Here is a 13,397-nt window from a genome sequence, read left to right as displayed (position 1 = left end):
GGATGTTTCTACTAAAACTCATCCACAAATCCCCTTTAGCACATAGCACAAAACAGTTTTTTGTTTTTCTCCCAGTGGGCCACAATGGCCCCTCACAATACTTTAACTCATTTTAAAGGGGGCTTATGACATTTTAACTACATCTGCATCACATGGCTGATGCAGTCACATCTGGTCCACTGGGCAACAATAATCAGCACCTTAGCTGCCGCCATAGGTAGCCAAGATTTAGCTAAATGGACAAAATACCTCAGCTTGTATCAAGGGCATAATGCTTAGCTAAGAGACTCCTGTGCCTAAGTTATATTTACACATTCAGCTTCTACCAGGGTACCAGTTATTTTCAGAAAAAAATTAAAAAGTGTGGGAGGGCTACAAATCTCTCATGTGGAGTTACCTCAACAGGATCACTTGCATAAACAAAATGTTGGTTAGCTTAAAATTTTTGATAATAAAACACTATTACTCAGTCTCACTTTAAACTCTTTATTTTAAGTACATCGTTTACAGAAATATTGACAGCATTTTCAACTGTAGTAGGAATTCTTTTCAAATCATTAGAGGAAAAAATAAGAACAAAACCATGAGACCATAAGACTTCAGCTGTGAAAAAACTGTAAAATTTCCTTTCTATCAGGCAAAAATTTGGTCTGGTGACATTCTGCTGTTCGAACTAACAGCAGACACCTTAACAGCAACCACTGTCCTCCTCACCAAAACAACTCCACTGCCATGACTGAGCTGAACGGAGTAAGATGATATTCTGCCTATTTTGGAATAATGTAATGTGAATGTCCACAAATTTCCACTGAAATGACAAATGAATGAGGATCGATATGTATTTTTTTTCCTCTAAAGTAGCCATTTTTTAAGCACTGCGCCAAAAATAACAAGTGGATATGTAATACTAGCTGATGTGTAATTGGTACAAAGTTATTTCTACAGTGCATTTTTTTGGTTTATGTATTGTAATCAAACAAATTAAACATGCTTGAAATTCATTAACATCTCTCCTATGGTATAAAAACAAATTACAAAGACTCATGAAAACAGCATTCTCAAATCAACTCAGAACCAATAAAATTCATACAAGTAAAAAACATTTAACGGTGTGAAACTGAAATAAACCAGAAATTGGATTAACTAGTGTGACAATGAGCTGGGTTTGTCAGTTTCCACAGATATGATTGTCCACAGTTATGTAGAGGGTCAATGGGTCAGGAGTTCTTAGTTTCACAGTTAAAGAGTGCAGAGGACCAGGTGAGAGTTATCAGTCATCCAGCCAGACAGACGATGTGTGTGAGGGAAATTATTACTAGGAGTGTGTTTCCTTTTAAAAATTGAATTACTACAATCCAAAGGAGCTCGCTAGGTTCCCTTCAATGTTGCATGGATCAAGATGAAAGAAGATCTTAAGATTGCTTGACTTTGTTTTTTTCCTGATCATTGATGTGCTGTTCCTCTCTGCTGTCCTCACGCTCCGGCCGGTCATCACTCTGGCGGGCAATAAGCAGTCGGCAGGTAAGCAGAATACCAAAAACTAGAGCGTGGGCGTACCGTTTCAAGGGATCTCCTACTAGCTGATGGAAGAACAGGACAGCCAGCATGACCAGCAGCAGCAAGAAGTTGGCCACGTCCTTCGGCCGGCCTGGAACTAGGGTTAGCACGACTCCACAGCCCACTTCCAGGGAGCCGATGATCTTACGAAGCAGCACTGAGCTGATCCCAATCTTCTTCAGGCCTGGCAATGCCTTGGCATAACTCTTATATGCCCTTTTCTGAAACAGAAAAAAAGAAAAATACAGATCTATTACTGAGGTCTAAGTGCTCAACTCTAAATTATATCCACAAGACTTTGTTAGGATGGTCAGCTTGTACCACCATCTGTAGCTAATAATCACAGTTCACACGTCATTTGTTGTATTACTCTTTATTGCACAATTTAAAGAATAAACAGAAAAAATATGAGCTTATTAGCTTAAGTTTAAGAGATATAAGCACCCATCCATCCATCATGCTCCACGCAGCATGTTTCAACATCAGCACCCGCAGGTGCATCTCACAGAAATTGCTCGAACGCGCCGCCATTGCTCTTTCTTCAGCTGCTAAGTTATTGGTATGAAACAAAAAGCTTATCAGCTCCAACACATTTAACAGCAATGAATGAACAGCATTCACGTCCACTCCGGCAGAATATCCTGCGCGTATGCGCGCATCTTGCAACTAAACTGGAGAATGTTTTAAGGTGCATCCATCCTCCCTATTTCAACGTTAACTGGCTAACAAAACAATTTCGCATTGGTTCGTATATTCGTAATAATAAATGTATGCATCCCCTGTTATTACGGATCCACTATTAGCTTAAATTCACAATATGTAGGTTATGTGTTAACATGGTGATTGCAGCAGTTCTAAATAGCAAAAATATAGTCCTACAGGTTTTTCCAACGGGAAAACGATGCTTCACTCGGGCGGATTTACAGAGCAAGTGACTATAGAAAGATAGTCTCTTTTACTATTTAGGTCAACGTCTCTCCACACATTGTTCGAGCTGCAGTGCCTGCAGCCAGCGCAGAACAATGGCCTTTACCCCGCCAGCTGCGACCCCGTTACAGGGAACATCCAGCTACTCACCATTTCACTGTAGGCATCTTTGCTTAGTCTCGGGGTGAGCTTAATGGTGCCCATAAATACAAAAAATAAACCCAGAGCAAAAGAGAGGGCCACAATGGTTATTGTCCTTGGTGAGGCCATCTTTCACCACCGTGCACGGAGCCAGGCGCTGAAGTGAATGAAAATCGGACGGTGAGGATGCACCAGGGGGATGGGCTTCTGGATGAACCACAAAAATGGCGTCGCGGTCTCAGTTTGTGTCCGCGACGTTTGTGTCTCCTGGAGCAGGAGGCAGAGCCGGGGGTTGTAGTCTACGACTGCTGCCCCTGTATCAGTTCAATATCTTGTTAAATGTTCTGATTAAGATTGACTATAAGATATAATGATAATACAAGGGATTTGTTGTTTTTAGACACATTCAACACTTTTCAAGCAATTTTCAATTTTTTTCTCTCTCATTACAAGCAAAAACACTGGAATAAGAGTTGTCATGTTTTTTAAGTGTAATAAAACATCAAACATGGCTAACTGTTGTTGCTTTTTGTCATCTCATGTGGAGCATCATGTCTCACCCCATTCCCCCTGTCTGCTGAAACTTCAGCTGATGTAGTGAGCTAAGCAACAGCTTTTGTTATTTTCAAGTGTAATATGACATCTAACTTGAATGGCTTTTGTTGTTTTTATGTATTTGTTTGTCTTTTGTTGTTGTTTGTTTGCCTATTTTTGTTTTTGTTGTTTTTTTTCTTCTTCTGCAGTCTTCACTCCCTCATCCCCACGTGCCTGCTGATTTACCTGGTAAGTTAAAAAATGAAGACTTTGTAATTGCTTAGTATACTGCAGAGAGATAAGTCATTTTGTCAACAAATATTAATTTAATTTCCCTATCGGTCCTTCTTATGTAGTCACCGAGGTTAATGTCACATTATCTTCTTTTTCAGACTATTTTAACTTTATGTATCTGCATATTTAACAAACATCTCAGCATGACAACCTAAATTAATGCAAGCATTTAAATTGGAAATTTAAATGCTTTGAACAGTCTGAGGTAAGTTACGTGGTTAATGGGTACAGGACTTTCTGTTTCACTGCTCAGGTCTTGATGTTTACCCAGATGGAGGTCAGTAGATGAAGTTATAGACAGCTGAACATGTTTCTGTGGGAGATGGAGCTGGGATATAAACTGGCGTTGTGTGAACAATCCTCAGCATGTTCATCTCTGAGTCTGGGTCTGTGGTGTTCAGTTTTTCTAGAAGTTCGGGTTTTGTGCCAAGACCATTGTAGTCTGGATTAAGAAACATTTAGGGGCCATGAAAGCTTTGGTGACTTTTCTTTGAGTGAGGCAGAAAAACCCTTGTGAACTTGCTTAGTCCAGCTGCTGACATTGTCAAGTTACTTGGGGACAGTTCACCATCAAATGCTTACATCACTCAGCTCGACTCTTCTTTTGAAGTAGTTAAAGATTGAGAGGACATATTTGCTGCATTTTTAAGCTCCAACCAGAACAGCGGAGAAAAATCTTCTGCATTCTTGAACAGACTTCATGGCCTTCTCCCAAGAGCAATAGAGGGAAAGCATCTGCAGAAAACTTAGGTGAAGAGTTAGTGAGGCAGTCCTGTAGGGGCTGGTGGGATCAGACCTGCATCAAAAGTCTCCATTTGGAGTTCAAGAAGAGTAACCCCACTCATTTCCTATACTTCTGCTAATGCAACAAACTAAGGAAAATCACAGATCTGCTAAATTATTCTGGATTAAGAAACATTTAGGGGTCACAAATGCCACCGCAAATACACATACTCTTGTTGGCATTTCATCGTATGATCAAAAAGAGGTTGCAACACCTAACAAAGCAAGGTAAGCTTACACTATAGTTGTAATCAGTTCATTATTTCCTAAAATCCAGATTTGATTCATGTTTGAGGACTTTAGGTGAGAATTCACAGTTCACTTCCTCAGGTGCAGCACTGACAAACCAACAAACAGCAACATCTTAAAGGGACAGTTCAGGTGTTAAAACTGGAGTATTAGCAAATTACTGAACATAAACAAAGCAAAAAGTTTCTAGTTTAGTAAGGATTGGGTGAGATTTCAAGCATAAAATCAAAGATATATCACTTTTGTTGGAACTTTTGGCGACACAAGGCAACAATCCATTCACATTGGCATTTGAAGTAATTTTATTCCCATCTTTACCACTAGATGGCATTAATTCTCACACACTGTACCTTTAAAGCTTCATAAACATGAGATTCTGCCAATACACAATTCTAGTTAATGCTCAGTTGCATGCATCCAATTCTGAGATGAAGTACTTTGCCTTAATGATAACCAAAACTGTGGCTGACAAGGAAAAGCTGAATATCACTCCCAGACTAAATACTATACAGAATTCCTTCCCTACAAGCTTAGCAGAGATTTGTTTTAACTGGGACACATTTATTTAAACTAAGACTGAAGGCTTATCAAGGCTAATTTAATAGCATTTTTCTATCATTTTGAAAAAGTTAAACTCCATTATGTAAAGTTTATTTAAAAAAACAGAACCCATTACTGGCGTAAGTCTCAGCTGGCTAAGGAAAAGGATGATGTAAAAGCCATAGATCTGCCATCTATAGTTGCTGCTTTCAGGGTTAAATGGTTGAATGATCCTCTGCAATTTCAATCTATGTGGTGTTTTCTACTGTTCTGTTTTTCTTACTGTTCTTTTTCTATTTTCTGTTCTGCAATTTAAATTTTGGACAGTTATGGACATAACACAGATGGCTGTTGTTTTTGCACCGTTATGGCTCCAGGCCTTGGCTTTTGTGAATGGATGTAAATTATTATGTCTGGTTGCAACCAGGTGATTGGTCGGCTGTCTGGAACCCAACAGTAAATATCTTATTGTGCTGTCACCTGTCTGGGATTGGCTTGCTCTGTTTTTACCCACCCGTGTTTGGCCCAATCATGTGACATCCACCTAGAAAGGTATTATTTAAGCAGGCTGCAGACAATCGTTTATGTAAGCTGTGGTTTTCGGAGCAGCTTGCCATTTGTCTTTGGTCTTTGGTCTTGTGGTTGGGTGTTTTGCTAACCTGTGACTTAGGTTAACTTGTTTTGTAAAGGCTGTAAAAAAAAAGCCTTGGGTGGACTAATTCTGGTATTTATTCTTGGTTATAATTTGGTTTTATGAACAGCTTTAGGCTATAGGTTGGATTGTTAAGACCAAGCGCTAGTATAGCGCTTTTGTGGGGATTGTTTGAATTTTAGTTTCTTTGTCTTTTGTTTGCAGATTCTGTTCTTTTACTTTTGGGTCTCTTTGTTTTTTTGTTGTTGTTGTGCAATAAACCTCATTACAGTCACAGTATAATTTCCTGTCCCTTTTCCCCTAGCAGAGCAGGGGTTGTAACACCCTACCCTTGTGTTGAATTTATGTTGAATAAAGTTGGTAAAAGTTGGTATTGCTGTAATTCCACCTGTTAGACGTTTTTACATCCTCATATTCTTTGCAAAGCAATAACTGCCATCCTTGTCATTTTACACCCCAGTTTAGAATACTTCACAGATCTTTTCCTTTTAGTCCTTTTCAGTTTCTGCCTCCATGGGAGGGAACAGTCCAGTGCTTTCAAGCTAAATATATAAATCATACAGTGGCTCTTTTAGCACCTAAAAGAAGCAACTAACTAGTAGCACCGATACTTTGTGTTTCCTGATGTACTTGCTGCTCCTATAATGTAAAAACATAAGACAAATATAGAGACAAAATGTTTATTATTTATACACAAACCTGACAATCATTTCACCAACATGCCATGCTTTTTAAGATCTCTACTCACAGCAGGAAAATGTTCCAACAATCTTTAAAAAAGGATCAAGTTTAAAAATAATGTTTCCCTTACATTTACCATGGCATAGTTTTATCCACAAACAAAACCGTCTTTAACATTTTTGGCCAAGTACACATGTTATTATTTCTGTTATTTTTTGTTACTACAGGATTATTAAAACTGTCCCTTCACTGCACATTGGAATCTGCAGTTTCTCTCCAAAGGCTCAGGGATCAGGATGTCAGTCTACAGTCTAATTAATGGTACAGAAATAGCATAGTTTTTCTTTAAGTGATGCAGTGCCTTGTATTCTACTGCTGTGGATGACATGGTCACACTCAGGTGGCAGGACACAAGCAGGATTCACTCTCCCTGTCTCTGATCCTGACGTTCCTTCAGAGCCAGTATTGCTTTTCGGTAAAGATCTATCAGGAGACAGGGTCATCTTTTTAAATGAAAACCGAGATTTCATCATTTCAGAGTCCAAAGTGTTAGTGTGTTGGACTGGTGGATAGAAGAAGTTGATGAGGCTCACCAAAGGTTGCTGAAAGGTCCGCAGGTTGTGAATAAGCTTCTGGCGTTCCCTCTGTGTTGATCTTGTTTTTTCTTTTTACTTTCACAATTTTCTTCTTCTTCCTCTTTTCTCCTTTAGCTAGACACAAGATCAAACATGGGTTAGACATTTATCTTTAAACAGGAAAAACTGCAGCCTGTTAATAAGTGATGACAACCTTTCAGTGGTGTCTCTTCATTGTCGAGGGATTCTGGCACATCCAGCGTCTCTTCTGTCACCTTTCTCTTGGGTTTGAGTTTGCCTTTCTTTGGAGGAATCAGGGCACTGTTGGCTTTGTCTCTGTGACCAGAGTTTTCTTGCTCTCCTTCATTACCATCACCTTCCTCTTCCTGTTCAGGGGCTTCTTCTCCTTCTTTTTCATCTCCCTTGTCCTTAACCAGCTTTTTCTTCTGCTTTGTCCTCAGCTTCTTTTTCAGTGTGGCTTCCTATGGACAGATTTGTGTGCCATCATTAATATAGTAGTGCTTTGCTACTGTGGTATTGTTGTTATAAAGAGATGAAGATACACACCTAGGCTGGAGTAAAATAAGTTGCATAGCTGCAGTTATTAATCAGGTAGTCAGGGGATTTAAAAGTTAATCATTATTAACTCTGATAGCCGATTGATTGTTATTTAAGTTTTTTAAGGGCTCAGTCATGTGCTTCCAGGTTCTCAGATGTGAAATGTTACTAGTTTTATGATTCGTCTATGATTGGAAACTGAATTTCTTTGAGCTTTATACAACATTTCAGGTAAAACAAAACATTTGAATTTATAAATTGTGCACAACCAAAGTAGGCACTTTTTGGCTGGTTATGTTTCCCATTTTGATAGACAATTTATACAAGAGATCTTCCACAAATTTTACATTTAATAAGATAATTTTCTTAGTTTTGTGGTTACTCTGCCAGATGGTGCATCTGATGCTTAACATGTGTGTTGTTTTGTTGTTTCTGGTGAATGGTTTTCAGTTAATCTCTATTACAATCTATAACCTCAACAATAAGACGGTAATCAACTGTCATATGTATTCAAGAAAGATTCTGTAAAAGTGTAAAATCTAAAGTAAATCTTACTTTATTTGTAGTGGTAAAGATTTTGCAAAGCTGTGAATTGAATTACATTTTTCCCAATTAAAAAAAAGGTTGTTTTCCCCTCACCTTTTGGAGCATGTTCCGAATGGGTTGCAGCTTTCCTTCACTCTTAGTCTTTTTCTCCTTTTCTCTGGGCCGATGAACCTGGCGAAGATCGGACTTGCTGGATCTTATTCTGAGGTGAGATAATGTTTGACACAATAATTCAGTGTGAAGCTAATCTGTCTTTTTAAGTTGATGCTGTCTCACTCATCCTACGAATGTGAAAGCCTCACCGTTCCACTTTGGTTTTTCTGCGTCCCTTCTCAGTTTTGCCATTCCTCTCTCTTTCTCTCGGCTCCAGGGGCCTCCTGCTGTCCTGGGCAACACGAGTACATAGATCTGGATAATCCATGCAAACAGCACGCAGCAACCAGCGAAGGCCTCGCAGACTCTTTTTGTCTGACCAGCGTCGCAGATCCATTAAGGCTGAACAAGGCTCCTGATGAATAAACACAGTGCTTTTACATTTTTTTTTTCTTAATACCATCTATTTAAGCATTAACATCAGATCATGTGTCAGTGAAGAATTTTGACAAATACTTACAATATGGCACAGAGAGCGGCTCTGGTTGACCAACTTCTCCAGAGACAGAATCTCTATCAGCTCACTTCCCACCAAAGAGTTCATTTTATCCTGTTTGTTGGCCAATCTGAAAAAATATCCAAATTTTATTATTAGCAATTATTCAGGATCTTTGCTCATCAACCACCAGAGGGCAGTATTTGCACTTCACATGCCATTGAACAGCATGTGAAATTCAGGTAAAGAAAGAAAGAAAGAAAGATGGATGTCTTTACACTAATATGGGTTTTCCTGCCACCCTCGGTTGTTTCAGCAGGTCTGCAAGAACCTCTCTGACTTCCTTCATCCTCTGCCGGTCACTGGAGTCCACCACAAAGATGATGCCATGAGCCTCCCCACAGAGCTCCCTCCAGGATACCCGAGACTCTGCAGATCCTCCAACATCCATCAGCGTGACCAGATAGTTCTCAACTCTCAGCTCGTGTCTAATGCAGCCGTAGGTGGGACCTGCATCGACAACATGAGGGGCTGGAGCACGAAAAGAAAGGTGGATTACTTGTTGGATTTCTGCTCTGAATAGTCAACTCATTGAAGTCACTAATGTATTACCTCTTAACATCCCTCTGATGGAGGAGGTTTTTCCTGCTTTGTCAAGACCAACCACAAGAATGGTCACTTTCCTGCAGACAAACACATATGTCATGTTTTTTGAACAGGAGACATGATGCACCGTTTGAACTCTGCTTTAGTTTTTAACAGTAATCTGTAAAGAATTTATGGCATGCAAAAATTTGATCTGTTATCTTGAACATAGTGGAGTATTTGATTTCAGGGAGTAAGTTAGCAGGATTCAACAGCATTTATGCAAATATTTTTGCATTTAAGACATAGTTGTTTTGCAGTCATGAAAAGTATGGGTAAATATTGATATTTTTTTTCTGGTTTTATTCCATATCCAGATAAATTTAGATGAAACGAAAAGAATACATGAACAAACATTCATGTTTCAAGACTCCACTCCATTATCCAAAAGACAAAAACTTTAAACAAGAAGAAGCTTTACATAGATTACGTATTAAAGATCAACAGACAACATTAGGTCAAATCAAGTTTAATGTTTTAGCCATTGTTGAGTTTTTTACCTGAGATATCACAAATGTACAGCTGCATGAGTACAAGTGGTGTTTATGGATCAGATAAATGAATTATTTGCCCACTTAATTGAAGTTTTGTGGTTCAGTGTGTTACATGGCAGCTGTGTGTGTGAATGGGTAAATGAGAAGCACTTTGTCAATCTAGCTAATTTAAAAAGATGCTCTGAAAGTGAGGAATATCATAAGAATACTAGGAACATGTCAGTTACAAGTTGGGCTAGTCTTCAGCATTCCCTGCTTTATTGTTTATTTTACTCTAAATCTGGTCATAGATGAACATAAAGAGCTTCATGTAACACAAGAACATTTGAATCTAGTAATCTTATTAGGAAAACAGGTCTGAAGCCTTTTTCACAAACACTATCATTTGCCTTTTTGTGCAACCAGAGCTGTCACCAGAGGGCTGTTGAATAATATCGAAGCAACATCTATCTTTTCTGTGCAGTTTATGGTTTTTAATAGTGGTTGGAGCAGAAGGTCCCAACACAGTTTTGATGGGGATTTACATTACTGAACGTTTTACATTTGGGTTCTTTGTAGATAACGCAGGAACTGTTAAAAAAAAAAAAAAAACTATTTAAAGATTTAAATCCTTAATTTTATAAAAGGATTTCTAATTTTTATTTATATATTTTTTAAAAAGGTAGGATAACATAATACACTATAGCACTGGTCAGTTTATTTCTTGTGCAGAGATGTTGGTGTTTTCTGGTGTAGTCTGTTATTTTCAGATTGCAGTTTGTATAGGATACTGCATTTATTTTGTGGTGATGTAACATTTATGAGCTACAGTAGCTAGAATGTCAAGTTTTCAGTCACATTACAGCAGTCAGAAGATAACATACATGTAGCCCTTATCTTTTTAAATCTTTTTATAAACATCTGCAGTAAATTTTTGCCCTCAGATTTCAGACATTGTCTGTAAAAACAAATCGAGCAATCTGGAAATTTGGAAATTTAAACAGAGAATGAATATTAACCCCATTTACAGTTTTTGTTGTGGTTGGTGTAGTACAGAGTCTGATACAGAGATACAGAGCCTGATTACGAAGTTCACTCTGATTAAAACAAACAAAAAAAAAACAATTAACATCATCAGTACCTTACTGGCTCCTGTATTTTGGAGACCCAGGTGCAGCAGTTGCTCATCAGATTGAACATGTTGACTTGTGGTGAATAAGGTGTGCACAGTGGCCACCATCTTCTTTGGAACTGATACCTGCAGACAGATGGTAAACCTTAGTGTGACTCAAATGCACTGATACAGCTGGTTGGTTGAGTAACTGCGGAGGTCATAGCCAGGTTTATTGCAAAGATGCTTTGTGTCTGTCTCCTGTAAGCTTTGTGGAGTTGTTTACAGATGGCCAGCTTTCCTCTGTGTCATGGGAACTATGCGTACTGTACCTGAGCCTTTGAATACACAACAAACAGAAGGTGTGTCTGAGTAAGTCGTGTCTACAGTGTGCTAAAAAAACTCTGGCAAATCTAACAGTCATTTGAGCAGTGCATCTGTTCAGGCGGCATAATCTGCTAAAGCCAGTTTAGAACGGCCCACTTCTACAAAGTTGTTAACAAGCTGACCCATATTTGTTTTGCTTGTAGTAATTTTAATGAATTATTACAATACAAGCTAATTACATGATGTCCACAGTACCTAATGTAAAAGCTCTTTGACTTAATGGAGATCATATGTAAATATTGGATTCCTCGGTGTGGAAAAATTCTATTCCAATGCTGTGCAGCACAAAATGTTATTTAAATTTTTTTTTTATGTATTTCATTTTTTTTCTAACAATACTATGCTTCAAAATGCTTTGACAGATCAAGAGTATACATGGACATGTATATGCTGATTTAGGTGATATTAAAAAGCATAAATATAAAGAGAAACTTCGTAATTAAGCACAAGGTAAACAGGTAAAACTGTAAAACTATTTTTGCATTTTTTTTTATCATCCTACTAATAATTTATGAAACCATCAATGAAAGCTTTAAAATCATCCTCATGTAATAACTGACAAATATGTCAAACAGAGTGAATCTGTGGATCAAAACAAAGTGTTTTCATTATTGTTTTCATTCACCAAACAACTATGACCAGTTATAACTATTGTAAATAAAAAAAACTAAATGCAAAAGGTGCAAAATGCAAATATTCATCAAGATAATCAGAAAAATACTCACAGAAGCAAGTCTATATCCATGCATTTGTTTGGGTGTTTGTCCCTACTAACATCTTGCACCCACCTGCTGCAAACCTAATCAGGCTCAGACTAAATCTTTGGTCACCCCATGTGGGAAATGCAACCTGGGAAATGTTGTATTGCCACGTCGACCAATCCTAGAGCTCTCAGAGCCAGCTGCTAATCTCATTGGACAGTACAAACCCTTCTTTTAATAGGACCGAGTACAGGTGCATAAATCCGTCTTGGAGAACTAAATGTGTCATGTGGTGTGATGTGTGACATGAGGTGATCTCTTTTTCTCTGTGCAGTCAGAACGTTTGCGCGTAAGTGCAGATTTAGGCTGTGAGGCTTTAGTCTTTCCTGGTTTCTGAGATCATACTGGCAATGTTGGCAAGCTGTAATGTACTTTGTGAGTGTACAAACAGTATACATTTGTCATATATCTGTATTTTCTTGTGGTTAACACCGGGTCATGAGATTAGTCAGAATAACAAAAACAGAGGTGTGTGTGTATTTACTGCTATGCATGATAGGCATTTTTTTAAAGATGTGTCATTTTATTTTAACTTTATGGAGCCTTCTTCTAGCCCAGCACAACAGATCACAACTGCCTTTTTGTTACATCTCTGTGGCTAAATTAGTTTTTATCCTCTTGGCCTTGATCTTGATTATCAATCTTAGAATAAGCCTGTTTTTATGCTTAAAGATGTTAATTCTTTCTTTGAAAGAGATCAGTTCTGGCAAAGAGTTTCTAAATATTCAACATTATTTTTTCTGAACTGGTGTTCTGTTGAAGCAGAATGATTTTACATCATACACGGTTCATTTTAAAAACAAGCAAGTGGCAGAATTTGATGCACAAGTTTGATTTTATCTTTGGTTTTCTATAATGTAAGCACGCAGTCTGAAAGACATCTACGTCATCAACTTAAATTATTAACTTAGTGTTGCTGAATGTTCCAAAATGTCCTTTTAACTTGCAAAGGCCTGTTATCGTCCTGTTAGGGATCATGACTCAGTGCAGCTGAAACTTCTCTCTACAAGCAAAGTTTAATAGGACTCATCCGACTCACCAAAGCTCAGTGACATGGAAGAAGTAAAAATAAAAGCTCAGTGCAGATATGAAAATGTGGATTTGCACAAGTTGGGATTCATTTTTAAAGATCAAATTTGGCCAGATCTAATTACTTTGAAAAAGTTTAAATGACGACCTAAACTGTCACTCTGAGTTTAGAGGAAATTGGTTCAGATGAACAGGTGCAAACATGGAACCATCAAGGCAAAAACATCCACCAAGAAGTGGAAATTATTGTAGCATGAATGTCATGTCTACTATCAAGTGAATTTTCCCTCATGAATCAAGAATAGGTTGCAACTGACCACATGGACAGAGAAAAAGGCTTCTGAAGCAGTGTTTTATGGTCAGAT

The 13,397-nt window shown here is 38.1% G+C and overlaps 2 protein-coding genes across 3 annotated transcripts; both read right to left on the bottom strand.

The window, feature by feature from the left end:
* Positions 1-472: 472 nt before the first annotated feature.
* On the bottom strand, positions 473-2,841 carry tmem35 (transmembrane protein 35). Of its 2 annotated transcripts, XM_041989366.1 has the most exons (3): positions 2,635-2,841; positions 1,578-1,778; positions 473-1,496 (listed from the first exon to the last, which is right to left on the bottom strand). In XM_041989366.1, the coding sequence occupies exons 1-3, from the start codon at positions 2,752-2,754 to the stop codon at positions 1,413-1,415; spliced, it is 405 nt and encodes a 134-aa protein (XP_041845300.1). In that variant the 5' UTR covers positions 2,755-2,841; the 3' UTR covers positions 473-1,412. The 2 variants fall into 2 exon arrangements, with proteins under 2 accessions (XP_041845300.1, XP_041845299.1); XM_041989365.1 differs by having other exon boundaries at positions 473-1,778; positions 2,635-2,838.
* Positions 2,842-6,343: 3,502 nt separating this feature from the next.
* arl13a (ADP-ribosylation factor-like 13A) lies at positions 6,344-12,086 on the bottom strand. Its single transcript, XM_041990405.1, has 10 exons — positions 11,968-12,086; positions 10,886-11,002; positions 9,239-9,309; positions 8,905-9,157; positions 8,651-8,756; positions 8,340-8,545; positions 8,131-8,239; positions 7,148-7,415; positions 6,952-7,068; positions 6,344-6,841 (listed from the first exon to the last, which is right to left on the bottom strand). The coding sequence occupies exons 1-10, from the start codon at positions 11,985-11,987 to the stop codon at positions 6,780-6,782; spliced, it is 1,329 nt and encodes a 442-aa protein (XP_041846339.1). The 5' UTR covers positions 11,988-12,086; the 3' UTR covers positions 6,344-6,779.
* Positions 12,087-13,397: the final 1,311 nt, after the last annotated feature.

The sequence above is a fragment of the Melanotaenia boesemani genome, chromosome 7 (assembly GCF_017639745.1).
Source record: "Melanotaenia boesemani isolate fMelBoe1 chromosome 7, fMelBoe1.pri, whole genome shotgun sequence".
In the NCBI taxonomy this organism is placed as follows: Eukaryota; Metazoa; Chordata; class Actinopteri; order Atheriniformes; family Melanotaeniidae; genus Melanotaenia; species Melanotaenia boesemani.
The sequence above is the reverse complement of the archived record's forward strand: the minus strand, read 5'-3'. Positions and strand labels throughout refer to the sequence as shown.

What these genes read in the sequence shown, in the direction of transcription:
- tmem35 (XM_041989365.1), bottom strand. Translation starts at nt 2,754, where the DNA reads ATGGCCTCACCAAGGACAATAACCATTGTGGCCCTCTCTTTTGCTCTG. An exon ending in AAGATGCCTACAGTGAAATG is followed by an intron (nt 1,779 to 2,634) that starts GTGAGTAGCTGG and finishes TTTCTGTTTCAG; the next exon opens with AAAAGGGCATATAAGAGTTA.
- arl13a (XM_041990405.1), bottom strand. Translation starts at nt 11,987, where the DNA reads ATGGATATAGACTTGCTTCT. An exon ending in TTCGGAACATGCTCCAAAAG is followed by an intron (nt 7,416 to 8,130) that starts GTGAGGGGAAAA and finishes ATCTGTCCATAG; the next exon opens with GAAGCCACACTGAAAAAGAA. An exon ending in TGAAGAGACACCACTGAAAG is followed by an intron (nt 7,069 to 7,147) that starts GTTGTCATCACT and finishes TCTTGTGTCTAG; the next exon opens with CTAAAGGAGAAAAGAGGAAG.